Source organism: Canis aureus, chromosome 25 (assembly GCF_053574225.1).
Source record: "Canis aureus isolate CA01 chromosome 25, VMU_Caureus_v.1.0, whole genome shotgun sequence".
Taxonomy (NCBI): Eukaryota; Metazoa; Chordata; class Mammalia; order Carnivora; family Canidae; genus Canis; species Canis aureus.
This window is the reverse complement of record NC_135635.1, coordinates 44,354,092-44,376,801: the sequence shown is the minus strand read 5'-3', so window position 1 is coordinate 44,376,801 and position 22,710 is coordinate 44,354,092. Positions and strand designations below refer to the sequence as shown.

Genomic DNA, 22,710 nt, shown 5'->3' with positions numbered 1-22,710 from the left:
GTAATATGGACATTTGAACAATATTAATTCTTATAATCCATAAACATGGGATATCCTTCCACTTATTTTTCTTCAAATTCTTTCCTCAATGTCATCATTTGTAGTGTAGAGAGCTTTTACCTCCTTGGTTAAATTTTTTCCAGGTATTTCATTATTTCTAACGCTATTATTAATGGGGTCGTTTTATTTCTTTTTCAGAGTACACTGTTAGTATATGGAAACACAACTGACTTGTACATTGATTTTTTTATCCTGAAATTTTACAGAATTTGTTTCATAGTTCTGATTTTTGGTATAGTCTTTAGGATTTTCTAAATAAATGATCACGTCCTCTCTGCAAACAGAGACAAGGTAACTAACTTATCCCTTTCTAATTCAGATACTTTTTATTTTTTATTCTCACCTAACTATTCTAGCTAGGACTTTCAGGACTATGTTGACTATGAGTGGTGCAAGTGGGCACACTTGTCTTTTTCCTGATTCCATTGAGAAATCTTTCAACCTTTCACCATTCAGCATGATATTGACTGTGGGTTTGGCATATATGGACTTTATTATGTTGTGGTAGATTCTTTCTATACCCAGTATGTTGAGAAATCTTATCATGAAAGGATGCTTAAGTTTATCAAATCCTTTTTCTGCATCTACTGAGATGATAATATGATTTTTATTATAAATGTGGTGAATGACATTGGCTGATTTGCCTATGTTGTTATATTCAGTTTGTTTGAGGATTTTTATGTCTATGTTTATCAGGGATATTGGACTGTAATTTTCTTTTCCTGTGGTGTCCTTATCTGACTTTGGTACCAGGAAATATTGGCTTTGTAAAATGAGTTTGTGAGTGTTCTTCCTCTTCACTTTTTTTGAAGTGTTTCAGAAAGACGTGTTACTTCTTTAAATGTTTGGTAGAATTCACATCGGTGAAATGATCTGGTCCTCAGCTTTGCTTCACTGAGAGGTTTGTGATTGCAGATTTTTATTGTAGGTCAATAACAAGCAAACATTAGTAAATTTAAAAGTGTATGAATGGAACAGGGAAGAGAAGTGAGTGGTCAATTTTTCTGACAAAGCAGCTGGATCTCTTTTAAGGCTCCTCGAAATTCTAGGTTGCCCAAGCCAGTACAATTAAATGAGACTGGCAAGATTCAAATCTTGATGTGTCTATCCTTAAAGTTCATACTAGCAAAGATACCTAATTGCTAAAAGTTATGAAATACAAACTTGATCATGGGCTTCCTATATCCCTGCAAGATATTCCCATTGTTAGGGTAATATTACTCACTCTTCATATTTCTATGTCTCTGTTCCCAATCTCACTCCCTTGAGAGCTGACTGGCAAGTCTTAAACAAAGAGATACACATGCTTGTTTCAGCCTCTAATGCTCTCCTTTCCTCTGATTTGTCTATGTAGAAAGTACATCCTGTTCTGCTCTCTGCCATGTAGTAAAACATCTACAGTTAACTGGCTGTGCTAGTGTGTAGATCTGTCTAATTCAGGAGTAAAATATTAGAAAGGCCACTTGGTTGCAAATATAAAGTCATTTATGCTCATCAGCTTTAACAGTATAAAAATAACATTTCCATCTCCCTTGATCTGACTTCTCTATCTCTTAACTGGATCCAAATTCAGAAGTATAAATCCAGAAAATCTAAAATAAATAAATTAATTAATCAATTTTAAAAATCCAGAAAATCTTTGTCAAGGGATACCAAATTTATCTGCCTGGGAGTAAAAATCCAGAAAAAAATGTGGCCCTTTAACTACATATACAGTACCACTTTTAGAGGTTGAAATTATTGTTTTTTCCCCAATTCCCAAAAGTCCTAACCTCATTAGGATATTGGGGATTATTTGTTGAGATTATTCAATTAAGATTCTAATAATAAATAATACAGTGGAAGTTAATAGCCAAAGTCTGTTTTAAGTGTTTCATATGTATTTGTTTATTTAATTCCCTCAACACTGTAATTTTTTTTTAAAGATTTTATTTATTCATAAAATACACAGAGAGAGGCAGAGACAGAAGCAGAGGGAGAAGCCGGCTCAATGCAAGGGAGGCCGTATGTGGGACTCGAACCCTGGGACCGCGGGATCACGCCCTGAGCCGAAGGCAGATGCCACTGAGCTACCCAGGCATCCCAACACTGTATTTTATTAATTCCCATTTTGTAAATGAGAAAATTCACTGTTAAATCATGTTTCACTTATGTGTACATGTGTGCATGAGAGTGAAAGAAGAGAGAGGAGCAGAGAAGAGGGAAAGAAGAGAGAGAGAACGGGAAAGGGAGAAGATGTAAAATGTTTTTCTTACTGGAGTCAAAGTCAAAGGGAGTTTGAAAGACACTGTTCTTAATATGTTGAGCTGTCTCCCTACAGGTAGATGAAGAGTCTATTAATTGCCTCATATACAATTTACTCACTTCCTTTATAGTTTGATAGAGCAATAATTAATGTTGAACTAAGATGCCACCGATACTTATTATTAGCTAATCTTATTAACTCTATGATACTACCACAGTTCCTGAATGGCCCAGAGAACTCACAGGGGCACTACAGAATATTTTAAATTTTTTTTTAATTTTTATTTATTTATGATAGTCACACAGAGAGAGAGAGAGAGAGGCAGAGACATAGGCAGAGGGAGAAGCAGGCTCCATGCACCGGGAGCCCGACGTGGGATTCGATCCCGGGTCTCCAGGATCGCGCTCTGGGCCAAAGGCAGGCGCTAAACCGCTGCGCCACCCAGGGATCCCAAGAATATTTTAAATTTGTGGGGGAAACTTAGCGATATCTGTCAGATGTGAAAATTACTAGCTGATGCTAACCCCCTGAGCCACCGGGGCTGCCCGGTTCTTATTTTTCATTACCAATTCCTCACTTTAATATAATTGCAAGTGAGGCTTTTAAAATCTCAAGGTCTTTATCTGCTTCAAATCTGCTATAATACTCTAGGGCCCAAGGGAAAACTGCCTATGAAGTGATCACTACTCTTCATGCAAAAAAGCTTATAGCTGGGCAGCCTGGGTGGCTCAGCAGTCTAGTGCTGCCTTCGGCCCGGGGCATGGTTCTGGAGACCCGGGATCGGGATCGAGTCCTGCGTTAGGCTCCCTGCATGGAGCCTGCTTCTCCCTCTGCCTGTCTCTGCCTCTCTCTCTCTGTGTCTCTCATGAATTTAAAAAAAAAAAAAAAAAAAAAAAAAATATATATATATATATATATATGCTTATAGCTAAAACACAAAAAGAATCTCAAATGCACTGAGCATTGTAATTCAGCAGCCACTCACCTTTCATGTTACCTCTATCCCTGCCGCAGCCTACAATACTGCCCTATACTGTAGGAGCAATACTGCTGTTCTTTAAATAATGAAATAAGGTCTTACATATGTCAATAAGCATTCCCACAAATGTGACCTCTGGGATTTATCTCCTGATATTTTTAACCATGTTGTCAGTATTCAGATGGGATTTACAATGAATCAAAGCTAGTCTGTTCACACTACATTACACCTACAATAGAATGCAATAAGATACCATAATATTTTCATTTGGTACTTTTTATTAGCTTATAGTTCAGTTTAGTTCTAGTCAATGAAAATACACAGTGCTTTCGAAGTTGAAAGCCTCTATTTATAGCACTTCTTTAAGAAGCTGAGATGAAAAAGGAATACCACAGAGGACATGAGTCCTCTGACCTAAAAACCAAGCAAAAAATGCTTGAGCAAATTTTATTTTATTTTTTAAAAAAATTTTGTGGTCTGTGTTTTTTTTTTTTTTTTAATTTATTTATTCATGAGAGACAGAGAGAGAGAGACAGACAGACAGAGAGAGAGAAAGAGGCAGAGGGAAAAGCAGGCTCCATGCAGGGAGCCTGATGTGGGACTGGATCCCAGGACTCCAGTATCATGCCCTGGGCCAAAGGCAGGTGCTAAACCACTGAGCCACCCAGGGATCCCCAAATTTTAAATAAAAAATCTTAGGTAGCATAAAGGCATCACTAACTTAGCAAAACAGTGATTGGTGACCACAGAGGTACTCCAGTATTAGTTTAAAATAAAGACAAAACACAGCTCTAAAACAATCTTAGTCTTTACAAATGAAAACAAAGATGTAATTATTAGAAAGATACAAGAGGTAAGCACCAAAGCTAAAAAGTGGTAGGATGAGAAGAAACTCCTTCAAATTGCTGACACCCAGAGCTAACTTCAAAGGGAGTAAATTCTATTCAATCCCAAGTACTAAAACGTGACAAACATGATTCCTGGGCCTGTGGCTCACTAAAGCATTCTGTTGAAAACCTCAAAGTAAGGGGTGGGAGATGGAAGGATTTTGGGGGTTGACAAAAGGGAAGAAAATACCTTAACTCAGGAGTCAAATCACAAAGAACTTATTTTATGCAACACTTACGAAACTTTACTATTCCTTCTGTATTTACTGGCTCAAAATTAACTGATGTGATTAACTATCTGCATGACAAAAACAGAATTAATTTATTTTCAGTCTGAAGAAACTGACAACAGCTGCCATTTGCTAAAATAGCTCTCAAATCAGTGATAAAAGAGATGGGTTAAAAAAAAAAAAAAAAAAAAAAAGAGATGGGTTATAAATGGTCTCTAGGGCCATTCTTGCTCTGGAGTCCATCAGTACTTACCAGGATGGTGATGACTGGGAAGAAGGGGGTATTTACCCACACTATTCCCAGATGAAACCTCCCCAAAACAACCGTCAATATATTTCTATTGTTTGCGTGTGACAAATGCATAAAAGTTTGTGTTTAGTGCAATTATTTGGATATTTTCTAACAAATGGAATAACGACAAAATGAGGGGAAAACACTCTTTTAATTAGCACAGCCTCAACTGGAATATGTGTATTTGTTTTGATGAAGAAACACTGCTTACACTCTCTTTCACATCTGGAAATTATCGACATCTTTAAACAATATTACTTCATCATAATAGGGCTTTATGTCTAGTAAGAAGAGTTATAGAGTCTATTTCATAATATAACAACAATTTAATCTACCTCCTGGTGTCTTAGAATTTTAGTACTGAAGGTTTTAATTACATTAAGCCTGCCAATAAAATAAAAATAAAATGAATTAAAATATCAGACCTAGAAATAACAAGAATCCTTAAATACAATTTTACATGAAGAGCTGGAAATACACAAGCACAGTGTGACTGTCTTATCTCTTCAGGAAACTGGTAGCAAAAAAAGGTTCATTCCTTCAGTTTCTACTTCAATATTACCACATGGAACAAGCCCCTTTAATACCACCTGGTCTATTCCCAGCAGTAAATTCCACTCCCAGGCTTGTCATGGCTCATTTAGATAATACAGTAAGTTTCCTCTAAAAGTCTGCTTGGAGAGCTTACAGAGTTTAAGTTATAATGAGATACGAAGGTGTTTATCATGAGGTAGAATGAACTGTGAGCCAAAGCAACAGGAGCTGGATATCATGAGTAGGCTGAGAACAGAAAGGTTTTTTTTTCTCCCTCTATAGTATATTGGAAAAATAAACTATTCCATAAGACACACAAAGTGTGGGTAAAGATGAACATTTTTAAGCAGAAGTAAATCTCTACTTTACAAAAACTTAAACAAAATAACAATTCAGAAATACAGATGAAGAGGGGCAAGCACGTATTTCATCACTGTTTCTTCTACCTTCCCACATAAAATTTGGTTTAAGAGTTGTGATTTACCCCATACCTTAAGAAACAGCAAACTTTTTGAAACACATACTCTGACTTATAAGTAGCAATCAATTTAAAAAAAGTAGCAATCAAAACCCTTGTTATGGATTTTGAAGCATTCAGGAAAGAAAAATATGTATACAAAACTAAAGGCCACCAAAAATTAGGAGAGAAGGAGAAAAAGCTAACATACTGAAAATAAATTTGGTTTAAATGGAACTTATAATTCTGATAAATATTTATGAACTAAGCCAACATAAAAAGACACTCCCCTCCTGCTTGAGACTCATGAAAATACTGTATAAAACAGAAAGTAACAATGAGGTATCAAGCATGAGCTAGACCAGAAGTGTCAAGAATGAACATAGAACGCAAAGTCAGAGCACTGATGAGAGCTTAAGTGAAAATAGTGTGAGAGGTACAAAACTGGGTTACAGACCTGAAAAGCTAAGGAAAGACAAGGGAGGAGATTCCAGGATTCAGGCTTAAGAAGAGATGGAAATGATCTACATATATGAAGCTAGAAAAAAGTCACAAAGGTTGGCTCCTTCTGTAAAGTGGGGACCAGAAGAAAAACTTTGCCTACCAGGTCAGTGGAACAGCAAAGAGTATACAGTTACCGGTAGGAAAATAATCATCTATGGAAATCATTAGGTTCATGAGATACACAGAATTCTAAGCACAGAGATTCATATAAATATTGATCCAGAAACAACAAATGTATTTGGTCCCTGCACAAACTCAAAGCTGATCTGAATAAGACTTCCAAGAAAAGCAGTCCCACAGAAGATGAGCTCATTATTAAAAATTACAAATCATGTAAGAAAAATCCTTAAGAGAAAAAGCTAAAAGTTAACAAAAATCTGGAGAACTAATATTGTAAAAACTGGAAATAACTGAACTGTATTAAAGGACATTTACACAGAAATAACAGAAGTTCTCTTAATATAAGGGCATGTATCAAATTCTCCAGATGAATCGACATCCTTTTTCTCCCTTCCAGTAACTTTAGTGATGCTCAAGGCATACTGAAATATGGCAACTAGGAGGCAACTGTAGAAGACTATACTGGGCTGTCAAACCAACATCCATACTCCTACCCTCCTGTCTTCTTCCTTCCAAAAGTTTTCATGTATTCAATCCTTCCACAGTGTGACTCAAAGATAAAGACCCTTTCTCCAGACCTCAGGGGTAGATAGATACCAATTAAAACAATGCAAAAATGGTAAGCCCCTTTTCTCTTCCCAATCATTAGGCATGTAATTCAGGCTGGCCACATGAATTTGAAGGGAAGCCTATTATGGGAGGAGAGAGGAGAAGACTTCTGAGAAAGCTGTTCTTATATCTAAGGAGGAGTCTCAAGAGCACCTAGAAATGGTGGCATCATCTTGATAATAGCCTGAAGATATAATCAACATACAGTCTAAGGCCAGTATATTCAGTCAATGGATAATTTTAAACATTTCTATATTAAACTTAGCTATTTTTGCACCTCTTTGGCTTACTTTTTATAGACTATGTTTTCTTACTACAGTGTAATACTGTGAAATCAACACTGAGTACTCTCCCAATTTCATGAAAAGAAACCACCACACCTTGGATAGATTAAGGAGATTAAGGAGAAAAGCTCAGGAAACCAAAAGACTTTTATAATACACAAGGATGTACCCTACTCATACTGGCCATTTATTTTTAAAGATTTTATTTATTTATTTGAGAGTGAACAAGACAGAGCACGAGCAGGGGGAGGGGCTAAGGGAGAGGGAGAAGCTGGATCCCTGCTGAGCAGCAGGGATCCTGATGTGTGGCTCAATCCTAGGACCCTGGGATCATGACCTGAGCTAAGGGCATAATCTACCAAGGTTACTGAGCCACCCAGGCACCTCCATTTTTATACTCACCCATGGAACCCTATGCTTCATTTTACAAAAAAACTGTGTTTAGGTCTATGAGCTCTGTGAAGGTAAGGAATTGGCAAGATTTAGGCAGGTTTCTCTATAGCCGATATGATTTGGTGTGAACTGTGAGAATAAAGTGTAACCACAAAAGGAAGAATTATGAAGAAAGCATTTAAGACAGAAGAATGCTTTTAGCAAAAGCACTGGGAAGGAGAATATAAAATAACTGTGAATAGTTAGATGTTTCTGAAGAATGAATATAAAAAGTATAAAAGGATACATAGCCAGAAATTTATCTAGGGACAAAATTACAAAGGTTTGATTGAAATATGGGCCTTCTAAAGGTTTGTAAATGGAAGTACAACATAATCAGATTAATGTTATCATTGAAAGTAGGAACTGGTTATAAATAAATGTTTCAAATAGAAGCCTGGATATTAGAAAGGTCATGATAGTATTTAATCTGTTTCATATTTAATTTAGTGATATATCAGGATTACACTGCTCACTCCCAAAGATAAAAAAAGATCAAAGTAACATGAGACTTTATTATATTTCATGTTATGGGAAATGGAACCATGATATGAAATTAATAATTCTAATGTCTGCCTTTCAACAACAAAAAAAGAATAGTGAATAGAAATCTTGATTATTTTTAACATATAAATAATATCCATAAACATATCTGAATCAAATACATTTTTATGACAGAAGAGAATCATCTTATTTTCACCACCTTGCTCTTTTTACAATCTTAAACCCCAGCTCCAGATTTAACCATTTCATAATTCTGAGTGCTGCAAATGTTTTATACTTGAGCTAAGAAAAAGCAAACACAAAGAAAAAGAAACGAGATGGGCAGCCGGGGTGGCTCTGCGGTTTAGTGCCGCCTTCAGCCCAGGGCCTGATCCTGGAGACCAGGGATCGAGTACCATGTCAGGCTCCCTGCATGGAGCCTGCTTCTCCCTCTGCCTGTCTCTCCATCTCTCTTTCTTTTTTTCTCTCTCTCTCCTCTCTGTGTCTCTCATGAATAAAAAAATCTTAAAAAAAAAAGAGAGCAAAACAAAACTCCAAAATCCCCAAAAACGCAAAAAACAAACAAACAAAAAACCAAGAAATAATCAAAGAAAAGGTAAGTTATATGAGGTAGATGTACCCAAAGACAAAGGAATATCAAAAAAGACTGCTATATATTTGTGGGTACGCTGAACTTGAAAGGTAACACCAAACATGATGCCAGAGTCCTGAATTGGGAGATATATTCTGGTAAGTCCACTCCAGATGTGTACACTACCACCTGTGAAACTAAAGCTTAATTTCAAGACCAGAAGTATTTGCTATCTCTAGTAGCTAATAACCAGCCACTTTGCTCTAAAAAGCAACAGTATCTCTAATAAGAAACTGCATGACCACAAATAAACAGAAAGAATAACTTCATTCTAGGCGGAAAATTATACCAGTGTTGATGGGGTATTATAAGAATATCACTATGTGGAAGAAAAGACAAAGAAGAAAAAGAGTGAGTCCAGCCACAATTACTTTCACACACACAGCAAGATATTCTGTTAAAATGAGAGGTTCATCTTTTTTCCCTCTGAGAAGGACTTATGTGTAAAATTGATGTGTATATCACACATATTTTCCATAGCAACAGTTCCTAGCCAAATTAGCATCTTATATTTAATTTCCTAAATTATTAAACCAGAGAGAAAAGGTGAACTCCGGGCCTAAACAATATTCAATGTGTTGTAAAGACCAAACATGTAAAAAAAGACAAACACAAAGGCTTTTTAAAAAAAGTTATTTGGCTTTATATTCTCTTAAAATACTTACTTTCACTTTGAAGATAAAAATAATTCAGTACAATTCAAAAAATATTTACTGAGTGCCAGTTATATGTTGGGTACTAGGCACAGATTCAAGATGAGCAACACTTCTAAATGTCAGGTGTCCGGAGGAAGGAAATAAAGCTTGCAAATAAATGACTGTAACACAATGGGGTAAATCCTATAGAAACATATATGTAATAGATATTTATCATTTGAAAGTTCTATACAAAATATTTTTCACATAAACATCTTTTATCTTTGACAATTATTTTCATTTTCTTAGTGGTGTCTTTTGAAGAACAGTTGCTTTTAATTTTGGTCAAATCCAGTTCATCAATATTTTCTTTTGTGGTTAACATATTTTATATACCAAGAAATCTTTGTCTACTCCAAAGTTCCCAATTTGCCAGGTTTGCCAGGTTAAGACCTGGCAAATTAGTTGGCATATATAGAAAAATTTTTTTCTTCTCATACTCTACTTAAAAGACAACTATTTTTTTAAATGCATTTATTAATGAGAGAGAGAGAGAGAGAGAGAGAGAGAGAGAGAGGCAGAGACACAGGCAGAGGGAGAAGCAGGCTCCATGCAGGAAGCCTGACGTGGGACTCGATCCCGGGTCTCCAGGATCATGCCCTGGGCTGAAGGCAGAGCTAAACCACTGAGCCACCTGGGCTGCCCTCTCCCCAGTATTTTAAAAGATGTTCCATTTTCTTCTGATCTCCAATGTTTTTTTTTTTTTTTTTTTTTCCTGATCTCCAATGTTTTTGATAAGAACTCAGCTATCATGTTTTCTCTCTATGTAGTATGTCGTTTTCTCCTTGCTGCTTTTGTTTTTCTCCTTATGTTTTGTTTCCACAATTGAATTACAAGGTCAACAGATGTGGTTTTCTTTCTATTTATCCTGCTAGGTTTCACTAAGTTTCTGGGATCTGTAAATACATGTGTGTTATTTCTAAAAGATTTTTATTTTATTTTATTATTTTTTAAGATTTTATTTATTCATGAGAGACACAGAAAGAGAGAGAGAGATAGAGAGGCAGAGACACAGGCAGAGGGAGAAGCAGGCTCCATGCAGGGAGCCTGATGTGGGACTCGATCCCGGGTCTCCAGGATCATGCCCCGGGCCGAAGGCAGGCGCTAAACCGCTGAGCCACCCAGGGATCCCCTCTAAAAGATTTTTAGAGCAGTTATAAGGTTTATAAAAAAATTGATAAGGAGATACACAGATTTCCTATAGACTTCCTTATATTTATGTATTTGGAATCAAATTAGAGAAATACTTCAGCCATTATTTTTTCAAAATTTTTTTCTGCCTCTTTCTTACTCTTTTATCTTTTTTGTGTGTAGTTATCTGTATGTTAGTATATCTCTACGGCTCCATTCATTGTGTAACACTCCTCATTCTCCCCATTCTTCAAATTGACTATCTATTGATCTCTTTTAAAATTTATGGACGGTTTTCAGCTCTAGTCTGTTACTAGGACCATTCAATGAACTTTTCATTAAATTTCAGTTTCCAAATTTCTACTTCTCAGTAGTTTTCCTTAGTTGGCTAAGATTTCCTGTATCATCGATAAGGCATTTTCTTTTAAGTTCTTGACACATATTTATAATAGTGACTTTAAAGTCTTTATCTGTTAAATATGATTCTTAGGACTTCTTGGAGTTGATGTCTACTGCATGCTTTTCTTCATTAGGAGTTATATGTTACTGTTTCTTTCCATGTCTGACAAATTTTGAAACCCAATACAGTATGTTGTAGTTGATACACTGTAAAGGCTCTGGATTCTGTTATGTTATTCTGAAGAGCACTAATTTTTATTCCAGTAGGTAATTTTTTTTTTTTTTAAGATTTTGTTTATTCATGAGAGACACAGAGAGGCACAAAGACATAGGCAGAGGGAGAAACAGGCTCCCTGTGGTGAGCCTGGTGTCAAACTTGATCCCAGGATCCTGGGATCATGACCCGGGCCGAAGGTGGATACTCAACCACTGGGTCAACCAGGTGTCCCTATTCTAGTAGGTAATTTAGTTAATAGCTGACCTCCTTGTACTTTTGTAGTCTTACATTTATCCTTTGTTAGTCTGATCTGCTGAAAGCTCAGGGTATTTCCCAAACCTCTCTTGGTAAGACTTATCCTCCAAATTCAATCTTCCCTGACTTTCTTGGAACTTTAAGTTTTGTTGGTCTGGCTCTACAGCAGGCTTTATCGTAGGTCATGATCCCTATTCTTAAAACCTAGCTTTCTGTTACTTCAGCAAGATGCCAGAAGTTTTAACAAGCATTTTGCCACTCTGAATGGACTGGAACTTCAAATTCCCTAGCACTACTCTACCTTTAGTATCACAATTCCACTTTCATTCCCATAGTGGTTAGTCTCTGGTAAACCCTGGGTAGTCTCCTGTCAATGTGCAGCCTAGTCCTCAGCCAAGAAATCATGGACATCTGACTCCCAACTTCTTTTCAGTATACTGTTTATTCATAAGTTATTTCCAAGATTTACTCAGAGCATTTACAACTACAGAATCAAGACATCTCAGAAGGTCACTCAAAGAACTATACAATTTTTAAATGATAGAGATATTAGAGATTTAAGAAACCCTTTCATTTCTGAATAAAAGAACTGCAGACCTAAGAAGTTAAGTACAGAGTGGATCTTCCATTCTGAATATCTTGCTTTGCAAATATTCAGCTTCACTAATTTCAGAGGGTTTCCATTACTTTACCTCATTTGATCCTCACAACAATATCATGAGGCGGGTCTAAGTATTACTATACCGGTTTTATATAATGTAAGCAAACTGGTTCAAATGTAAATACATTCTTTGCTGCAGGGAGCATCTTTGATACTCCTACTTGGATCTTCTAAGGAAAATCTTATGGTTAAATGGATGGATTACTACCATCTACATCCAAAGCTCAACAGAAATTTTATCCATTCACAGAATGAGTAATTACCTCTACGGTACTTTCTGAGGGCATTGTAAAGGAAGGTCTTGAAAGGAAAAGTTCGCTTTGTTTTAACTCCCAAACCAAAAAAGTTCTCATCCTGGTATATTATATAACAGATTTTCTCAAAATGATATTGCAATTAGGTTAAGGCTTACCTAGCTGCATCAGTTAGCTCTTTAGCTGATACATTCCCACACCTCCAGTAGAGAAGAAAATGAAAAGAAGTAGGACAATAATCCTATTCCTTTCCTCTTTGGGAGAAAGAAGATAACCTATATTCTTGATTTCATCCTTGCACAGTACGGACATTCTTACACACAAACCACATATATTGATGGGGCAGAGAAAGCAAAATAAAACCTGAAAAAGAAAGGTACTTTGGGGCCCTTCATCTGAAATGTTTTATTTGCTACGTAGAGATTATTCCAGCCATTTGAGGGTCTTTACATGAAAAGATGATTAAAAAGAATGATTTTTTGAAGAATACGGTTTCTTCTATTTGGAAAGTATATGTGGCTCTAAATGGCTAAAAGGTAGATTAAAGTTTTAAGGGAGGAGAAAGGCATGGGATTATTTGCAATTGATTCCAATTCAGGTTTCAAGAAAATAAAAAGGTTTGAGAAAAACATAATACACATGCCGTATCTCTTGTGAAAAGCAGAGATCATGGTCAAAGTTTAGGAGCAGAAAGGGGTAAAAAATTCTAACAATTACTATATTTAATTCATTTCTTCCATTGTTCTATAACAACTCAGAGCCCCAAGTAAACTACTAGTCTAATAAGGGAAGATGCTAGTAACAGTTAAGATCACACATTCTATAAGGTGGATACATAAGCGAGCTGGAGATAATGGTAGAAAAAAGGGGGCAGAATCAAGGAGTTAAGCAAGACTAGAAAGGAAGACCCTAAGTCCCAAGGGATAGTTGATATAGACACAAACTCTGCTCTGTGTCTATACAAAGGACCAGTTCCACCAGTGTTACTTGTTTATAGTTATGCTATATAGCATACTTTGTTTTCTTTTTCAAGTATAGGAATTTTAAAAATTAATTTATATGATTTCCTACAGAATATTTAAAATTCAATATTTTAGGCTTCCAAGTTCACTATAAGACCTTTATTATATGTCTACTGCCTCTAATAAGGGCATTTGATGGAGGTATAAATAAATGTGGCTTTGCAAAAAGTATATAAGTTCTTATGTAACTTAGAAAACACCTCAATTTGTTACTAGAGAATAACTGTTCCTAGGATATATTTGTATAACTTTTTAATTTTCTGGTTAATTTGGAAGGTTGTCATAAATCCTTAGTTGGGATTTCTTTTCTTTTTTTGTTTTTTTAAAGATTTTTAAGGGATCCCTGGGTGGCTCAGCGGTTCAGTGCCTGCCTTTGGCCCAGGGCATGATCCTGGAGTCCTGGGATCGAGTCCTGTGTTGGGCTCCCAGCGTGGAGCCTGCTTCTCCCTCTGCCTGTGTCTCTGTCTCTCTCTGTGTTTATCATAAATAAAATAAAATAAAATAAAATAAAATAAAATAAAATAAAATAAAATAAAATAAAATAAAATAAAATAAATAAAATAATAAGATAAAATAAAATAAAATAAAATAATTATTTATTTATTCATGAGAGACAGAGAGAGAGAGAGAGAGAGAGAGAGGCAGAGACACAGAGGAAGAAGCAGGCTCCATACCAGGATCCGGCCGGACATGGGACTCGACGCTGGGTCTCCAGGATCACATCCTGGGCTGAAGGTGGTGCTAAACCGCTGAGCCACCCAGCTGCTCAGGATTTCTTTCTTTCTTTCTTTCTTTTTTTTTTTTTAATATCAGTAACTTTAAAATAAATTTCAAAATGAAATACTACAGGATATCAGAAGATAAAATAATTTAAAATACAGACTCTTTGGGCACCTGGGTGGCTCAGTTGGTTAAATGTCTGCCTTCAGCTTGGGTCATGATCCCAGGGTCCTAGGTTGGAGCTCAGCATTGGGCTCCCTGTTCCTGCTTCTCCCTCTCCTTTTGCCCCTCCTCCCATTAGTGTTTGCTCTCTTGCTCTTTCTTGCACTCTCTCAAATAAATCTGAAAAAAAAAAAAAAAAATACAGACTCATTTTAACTATTCAAGGTGTAACAGACTGACATCTAACCTATACTATCCCCAAATAGCCTGAACTTTTTCAAGTAATCATTTTCAACTGCTTTCTTAATTCTAAACATATTCTATTTTTCTTAGAAGATTCTTTAAATTTCAGAATTTAGATTATATTCCTGGACTCTCCTAGGTACACGTGAAAATTTACTGTTTCGTGAAGTTAGAACTTTCTTTAGCCAAAAGGCATCTCAAGAGTATATAATTTAGCCCACAGAGGATTTGAAATCTTTGCCAACTTTACTAGTGGAATGCTACTTAACAAAAAGTTCTGGAATCTCAAAGAAACAAAAGAGCTCTTCCATCACTTTCTCAAACATACTTGTTTTCAGGATAGTGAAATTCATAGCTTCATGAAAATTTTTATTAAGCATGAAAAATGAGTCTTTTTATTCATAGTGCCAACATAGGGTGGGATGGCAGTAGGAGTGTGAATGCAAGGCAGTGGAGAATGAACCAGCTATTCTAGAAATTGTACTACTCAAACTCATGACCTGAATTGATACTTAAAATTTACTATGGTTATTATAACTGTTATTTTATTATTTTGTCCCCTTCTCCAATACACCCTTTCTTTCTTAGGGAAGGAGAGTAATATAAAAGTGGAATAAGAAAATAATGGCTAACAAAACCACAGCATAAGGAAAGGAAGAACCAACATGGGATCTGCCAATAAAAATGTTCCTTTGAGAATGGCTAATCAACTCAAGCATTTCTACTGACTAACGTGCTACCAAGTGAACAGTTTCACAGGTCTTCAAACGCAGGATCACCATTTGTTTGTTGCAGATGCTCAAAAATTACAATTATAAATGGTAGGGTTAGAGAAAAATGATTAGGTCATTCCTTTTGGTCTGACTTGGTCAGGATTATTGCAGAAAACTAGACTATTCCAGTGCTTTGCTAAAACAAAGTCTGTATTTTTTAGATATATAGGTCAGTTCTGCCTTTTCCTCGGGGAGACTTTTCTTATTCTAGATTCTTTAAATATGCATGTTTCATTTCTCTTGCAGAGTGCATTCCTCCCATATTTCTTCAACATTTCAAATTATCTGGTTAAAATGAAAAATTCCTTTTACTTATTCAATTATCCATAATTAAACAATGTAAACATTTAAAATATGGCAGGTTCTGCCATGATTAGAGTGAAGAATCTGGTCGTCACAGTCAATATCCAAAAGAAAGATAATATCTTTTTCCATTGTAATTTATTTTATTGTCATGAAAATTCTATGAAGCAGAAATAATTATTACTATTTTAAAAATGAGCAGACTGAGGCAGAGAGTGGTTAAAGAACTTGCTGAAGTCACAGAGCTAATAAATTCAGATTCAGGCTCTTTTATTCCAGGAAGTATGTTCCTACTAATTGTCATAAGTAACTAGAGGCAGGTATCACATACAACTAGTTGGAAGGAATAAACCCTTACAAATTAACAAAAGAATGAAGTGAATTCTGAGCAAACTGTAGAAATTGAGAACCCCCAACTGAGGACAGTTATAATAACCATAGTAAATTTTAAGTATCAATTCAGGTCATGAGTTTGAGTAGTACAATTTCTAGAATAGCTGGTTCATTCTCCACTGTCTTGCATTCACACTCCAATGCCAGCTCACCCTATGTTGGCACTATGAATAAAAAGACTCATTTTTCATGCTTAATAAAAATTTTTATGAAACTATGATTTTCATAGAACTTGCTCAACCTATGGAAAATAGGTACAGAATATAGCAGAAGAAAGACTATTCTCTTGTTCAGTTTCATAGTGAAAAGGAATCGAAAGGGATTGTATTAGAACCCACAATATATCATTCATAGTATTTTGTGTATAATTAAGTTTAGGTTACGGTTTTCAATGGAGGTTTTATGAATCATTACTTTTTTATTTGTATGGCATACTTTGGAAATCTACATTTTTTAAAAAACAGGGAATTTAATTCACTGTTCCAGAGGTAAAAATAAGGTAAAAACTGTTCCTTCCTTGACTTGGTAGTGCCATGTGGGTTGGCCTACAGGGCAGTGCAAACAGAGAGGGCCAGTTAAAGAACGACCACTCTCTCAACAGATTATCTAGGTAGAGGATTATTTCTAAAGTGCTGAGATAACTTATTAAAAGAAAGGTATTAAATGACCACTTTACTAAGATACGAAACTGAAAGACAGGAACAAGGGGAAATTTAAAAGGAAATTAAAGCAAGGACTACTTTTAAAACTTTATGTTGCTAAATCTGTATGACATAAAACTTGTGAAAAATAGAACTAAGAACATCATGGTGCCACAGAATATATTTTGAGCAACTGAAGAAAGTGATTTGAGAGACAAGGTCATCTATCAGAGCCAGATTTTAGCACTTTATTTCTAAAACTTTCGTTTAATGTTTATTTACTAAATTTCTACACTACTTACAAATTTCTCTTACATACTTGAATAATTTATCCCATGCCTTGTGTGAGTGCTTGATGTCACCAAAAATAGTTTTGCTAATTGTAGTAGTCTTCAGAAATGTAATCTCTGACCTGGTTGGAAAGGGAAGTCCCAATAGAGTGTCGCACTGTGATACCAAAAAGGAAAAACAATTACACACAACTCCCTTTCCATGGCTTGAAGTCAAGCATTCGTTTAAAACTTCTTCCATATCTTCCCAAAGTTCTAATGATAAAGGAAAATTCCCACACAAATACAGCACTATTCTGTTATACACAGATACTTGTACTTAGCAGGAAAGATGTGACAGGTAAAAATCAAAATATTGGTGCATGGAGAAAACAAAACAAAACTTATCAATACTGTGACTTTAGTGAGGGAGGCCTGTTTCTGCTTCAGAACATCACATGGGGATACTTTATTTTCCACAACATGATATCCATCCTTCTTCCATTTTCTTAAATCCTCTGGGCTCTGATTTAATTTGCTTCTCAGCTCTGTCCCCTACCGTGTTTTAGGAATGGTTCCCAGACCTCTCCCATTCAAATAATTTTGCTTTATCACTCAAAAGTTAACTCTACTACTCCATTTCCAAAATATCAAGCTTTTAATTTCACCTACCAGTGACAAAAAACTTGTCTTACACCTCTTTCACTAACTGCACATATTAACAAATTTTATCCTGATGATACTCAGAACACTAATTTCTCCCTATTTTTCCAGCATATAAATTTATTTCTGGCTTCACATACTCATCACTTCCAAGAGTAGATCATCTGTAATGCTTTTCCAAAAGGTTAGAATCTCTTAACCTTGCACTGTGGCCTAATAATCTATACATGCAGGTGACAACTCAACAACTGCTTCCTTCCTCTGTTCTTAGGTAGCTGTCAGGATATCACATGTGCCATGAAAACAACTCACACTAAGGTATCATGGCAAGATCCTCTTCTAGTCTGTAATCTGGGAACTCAACATTTATTGATAGTTCAAAGCAGTAGAAAAGAAAAGGTGATGTTAGCCTGAAGCACTACCTGAGCTGAGAAGTCTGGTTATTCTAAGTCAGAGAGACTCAGTATTTATGCAGAGAAGAAACTAATAGAAAGTGAGCAGAGATTATATGAGAGAAAACTAACAGATGAAGATTGCAGAGAAGAGGACCTGTGCTTCAAATATGTGGTAGAGATCAGAAGCTAGCCTTATGATGGAGAGAGAATATTTCTTCTGAAACTGAAGAAAAGACAACAAAAATATAGATAACTGCTAAAGGGTCACTGAGCTATCCCAGGATAAATCTGTCTTCATAAAACCTGAGGCAGGATAATTATGTAGGGGTGAGAGCTGGGCATGGTACCACAATAAAGAAAAAGCAGCATCTATTATGGACTAGCTGACCTGCATATGCTCACAACAGATTATCTCAGGGAGCTACAAGATGTGGGACTAGTGGGAAAATGATGTACAGCAAGCTTCTACTAATATTGACAATTTGTAAAAACTGACTAGAGAGTGTAGCAAAACATTAATTGTTACATATGGGGAATATGTACATAGGGTCTCATTATACTACTCTCTCTACTTTTGCATACCTTTGAAGTGTTTATAAGAAAAAATGCTTTAAAAAAAGTGCCTCGCTATCACACGGTCTCAGGACCAACAGTCATGTCCCTCACTAAGCTCAACAATATGGCTGAACTTTCCATAAGATTTTAAAAATTTCAGAGATGCAATTGGATATAGTTATACACACACACACACACACACACAGACTCACACAAACTCTCCCTCACTTGGATTTCAAAATTCAATAAAGAGGCAAAAATAATTCTATTTGACCAGAATTTGTTCTAAGGAGTGAGAAATACAAATCTGCATTAAAATTAAGCTAAATGTTTTGGTGATAATAAACTGGGTCAGATGATAAAAACAATGAGAAAAAGATTTACTACTAAGCACATGCTTAAAAAATAAGATTATAAACACTTACTTCATCTCCAGAACTTCCTCTAAGTGTTTCCTTCTCTCTGCCCGAAGATTGGTCAAATGAGTTTCCTTTTCTGCTAGAGACTGTTGAGTGGAGGACAGCTTTGCTTTCATGGACTCCAGTTCTTGCTTTACTTTCTCCATGGCCATCAGTAATTCCTCCACCTATGATAAGTATAGAAAAGAGAAAAACTGAGCATTTTGATCAATTAAAGACAGAGGAGCTAGGTAATGGGCAAAGATTAAAAGCGCATACACACATCAAAAATCCTGTACTCTTGCTGGATCAAACATATATATCAAGACAATACACCAGATAAAGAAATAAAATGGCCTTCCCACCACTATAATTCTTCTCAGGTTATGCCAAAAAGAACTTCATTTCCTTGTTGATAAACACAAGTGCATGAAGGGCATCAGTTCAAGAAGTCACACTTTGCTATAGTCTGCCCCTTTTAGAGAATTTATTTGGAAATGGTTGACAAATTTCCATGGAAATAACAACATAACACACATAAAAACATAAGGAACAAAATCATAGTAAATATCTCTATAAGGATTTTAGGAAATAAAAAACATAAACTTGACTAATAACATTCAACATAAACACAAAGAAGTAATTTTCATTCATCCAAAGATTTTTCTGTTTACACCATTAAAAAGAATTTTTTTTGGAGAAAACAGCTAAAATTCAATCAGATAGTTTCTTGTTCTAAAGCCAGGTAGGTAGAGTTAACATGACCTCATAGAGAGGAGAGAGAAAAGACTTGAAAAAAATTCTGAGGGAAAGGAAACAGAACTCAAAAACACAAGGAACGAAGAGAACACAGTATGTACTTCATCAGTCACTTCCACTTATTCTAGGTGGTGTTCAAACTAGAATTACTTAAATAAACATATTCATTTTAATTCTGAAGCAAAATATATGTTGGCAAAAATGTGTTAATACCAAAACCAATCTGAACCAGGTAATCAACCAGCCAACTGAACCTTTCACAAGAGCTTACATCAGGTTGCTGCTTGCCAAAAGGTAATTTTGGTGACAACAAGCTTTTTCAGAGGAAGAGACGAGGGATTTGCCATTCAATGACTTCTACATAAATAAAACCAATCTGTATGATACTAAAACTGAGAACAATTTAGAAACAAAAATGCAATAGAACAAAAATCAGAGTTGTTAATAGATCCCAGAATGTTAGCACCTTAGACCTAACCAAAGCTTCCATGTTGATTGGGAACAGCTGTTAAACACTGATAATAAACAGATACATTTAGTGTTTTGGCACCTAAATCACTTTACTTTGTGTATCTTTTCAGAAGTGATCCAGTTAATGTTCTCCGTTAATAGCTGTGAGAACACTGCTATGAGAGTATATATTATTATACAGCTCTCCTTGGATATGTATTCACATATTTACAAGCTTTACTTATTAAACATGTATCACTACCCACCCCTTCGAAAACTGCAAATAAGTATGATTCCATTTTAATCAGTTTAATTCATGTAAAATCTTATTTAAAACTAAGTTGAAATGATATACCAAGGTATGCTGTTATAACACGAAATCAGTAATGGACAGCATCATTTATAAAAGCTCTAATAGAATATGGGATTATGCCCATCTTTTATGAACTCATCTTAAATCTCAAAAAAAAATCTCCCTCCCAACTTTTTTTTCACTACCTCAAGCAAGTTATGGTATCAGTTTCTTACATAACATAGATATTTATTTATTTATTTATTTATTTATTTATTATTTCATATTCTATACATACTTAAGCAAGCATGTATAAATAACTTATTCCTCCTTTTTCTACAACAAAAGGAAGCCCACTTTATATATACATGTATACATCTAAAATTTTTGGTGAATGTTTTATTGAAATACAACATAAACACAGAAAAATACACAAATGATAAATGTGCCACTTAAATAATTTTCCCTAAGTTGAACACACCAATGTAATGAGAACACAGACCAATAAATGAAACATTAAAGTCCCCAAGAAACGCATCTCAAATCCCCTTCCCAGATGAAGAGTTACACATTACTCTAGCATTCTACATTAGTTTCTCCTATTTAACTTCGTACAAATGGAATTACATAGTATATAATTTGAAGTACAGCTTTTCTTCACTCAGTGTTATATCCGTGAGAGCCTTGTTGGGTATAATTATAGTTCTACAATTCTCTTAACTGTATAGACTGTGTGAAAATAACAAAATTTACTGAAGGCACTTTCGACAATAGGAATGAAAAATTTTTTTTTCTAGTTTTACCAAGAAATAACTGACATACATTACTGTGTAATTTTAAGGTGTACAGTACAATAGTTAGAGTTACACATATTGTGAAATGATTACTACCATAGGGTCAGCTAACATGCATCTTCTCCCACAAACACAATAAAAAGAATGAAGAGAAAAACCCGATTTCCTTCTTTTGATGGCAAATCTTAGGATATGCTCTCTTAACAACATTCCTATACCACAGAGCACTATTGTTACGGTTGCCTACTACTACAGTTGCCTACTACTTATCTTGTAACTGGAAGTTTGTACTTTTTGACCACCTTCCTCCAAATCCCACATGACCCACCCCTTACGTCTGGTAATAAGATTGATCTCTTTTTCTATGAGTTTTTATTTGTTTTGTTTTGTCTTAGATTCCATATATAAGTAACATCATACATTATTCGTCTTTCTCTTAACTTCTTTCACTTAGCATGATACCTTCAAGATCCATCCACATTTTAATTTTTTAAGTTAAAAACTAGGGAAGCTTTTATTAATTTTAGTGGGCTAACTAGTTTTTTCATTTCTATTTCTTTTATGATTAGAGCTTCTTGTATACTAGATAAGAAAATTTTTTTGTCTACCACAAAGTCATGGAAATATCCTATTCTTCTAAATCTTTTATTTAATAACTCATTTCACATTTAGATCTACAATATAAATACAACTGAATAAATATAGTATAATGGTCAAAATTCATTTTTATCAAAATGGATATTCAACTAAGCACTATAAATTGCAGAAGGACTTTAATAGGCATGGTAGGAAGGCACTTTTGGTCTACTCAGCAAACGATCAGAAATAATCTATTTTTTAAGGATTATTTATTTTTAGAGGGAGGGGAAGAGACAGCATGCAAAAGAAAAGGAGGAGCAGAGGGAGAGAGAGAGAATCTCTAGTAGACTCCCTGCTGAGCACTGAGCCCAACACAGGGCTTGATCTCATAACCCTGAGATCATGACCTGAGCCAAAACCAAAAGTCAGATGCTCAACTGCATCCAGAAGCCCAAGACCAGAAATTAAAGTCTACTTACAAATTGTAGGAAAGATAATTTCACAATGCTTCCTATTATACATACTTTTAAATTTCATAAATAAGCACTGTGAAATAGTACATATATATAAAAGGAATATGTATATATTCCAGAACCAAGAACAATCCACACATCTATATACTCACTAACCATAAGCTTTTTGAGTGCAATTATCCAATTGTATGCCCTCAGTACACCTTGATAGGTCATCACCATTCTAAATTTGTTACTTAAACCCTTCCTTCCACTTCTTTGTTTTTGCCTTTGATACATATATTCCAAAATAAATAACTTTCATTCTATCAGTTTATGAACATTGTATAAATGGAATCTTCTGACCTTATTTCATCCAACATTATGATTTTTCGTGCATGTAAAAAAAGGGCCTACCCTATGTATATATTCAAGAACCAAAAGGAAAACATCACCTACATACTCAC

General features: G+C 35.2%; 1 protein-coding gene across 24 annotated transcripts in view; it reads right to left on the bottom strand.

The window, feature by feature from the left end:
• ERC1 (ELKS/RAB6-interacting/CAST family member 1) overlaps positions 1-22,710 on the bottom strand; it is a 534,848-nt gene that overhangs the window by 240,482 nt on the left and 271,656 nt on the right. For 22 of the 24 annotated variants that reach the window (XR_013364494.1, XR_013364495.1, XR_013364497.1 and 19 more), the window contains one exon: positions 18,945-19,105. Coding sequence is in view for 21 of the 24 variants with exons in the window: in XM_077871590.1 (XP_077727716.1) it covers positions 18,945-19,105 (161 nt within the window). In the remaining 3 variants the exon portion in view is untranslated. Of the gene's footprint in view, positions 1-11,888; positions 14,465-16,900; positions 17,085-18,944; positions 19,106-22,710 lie in introns of those variants that run through there. The other 2 variants (XM_077871609.1, XM_077871606.1) reach the window with 2 other exon arrangements.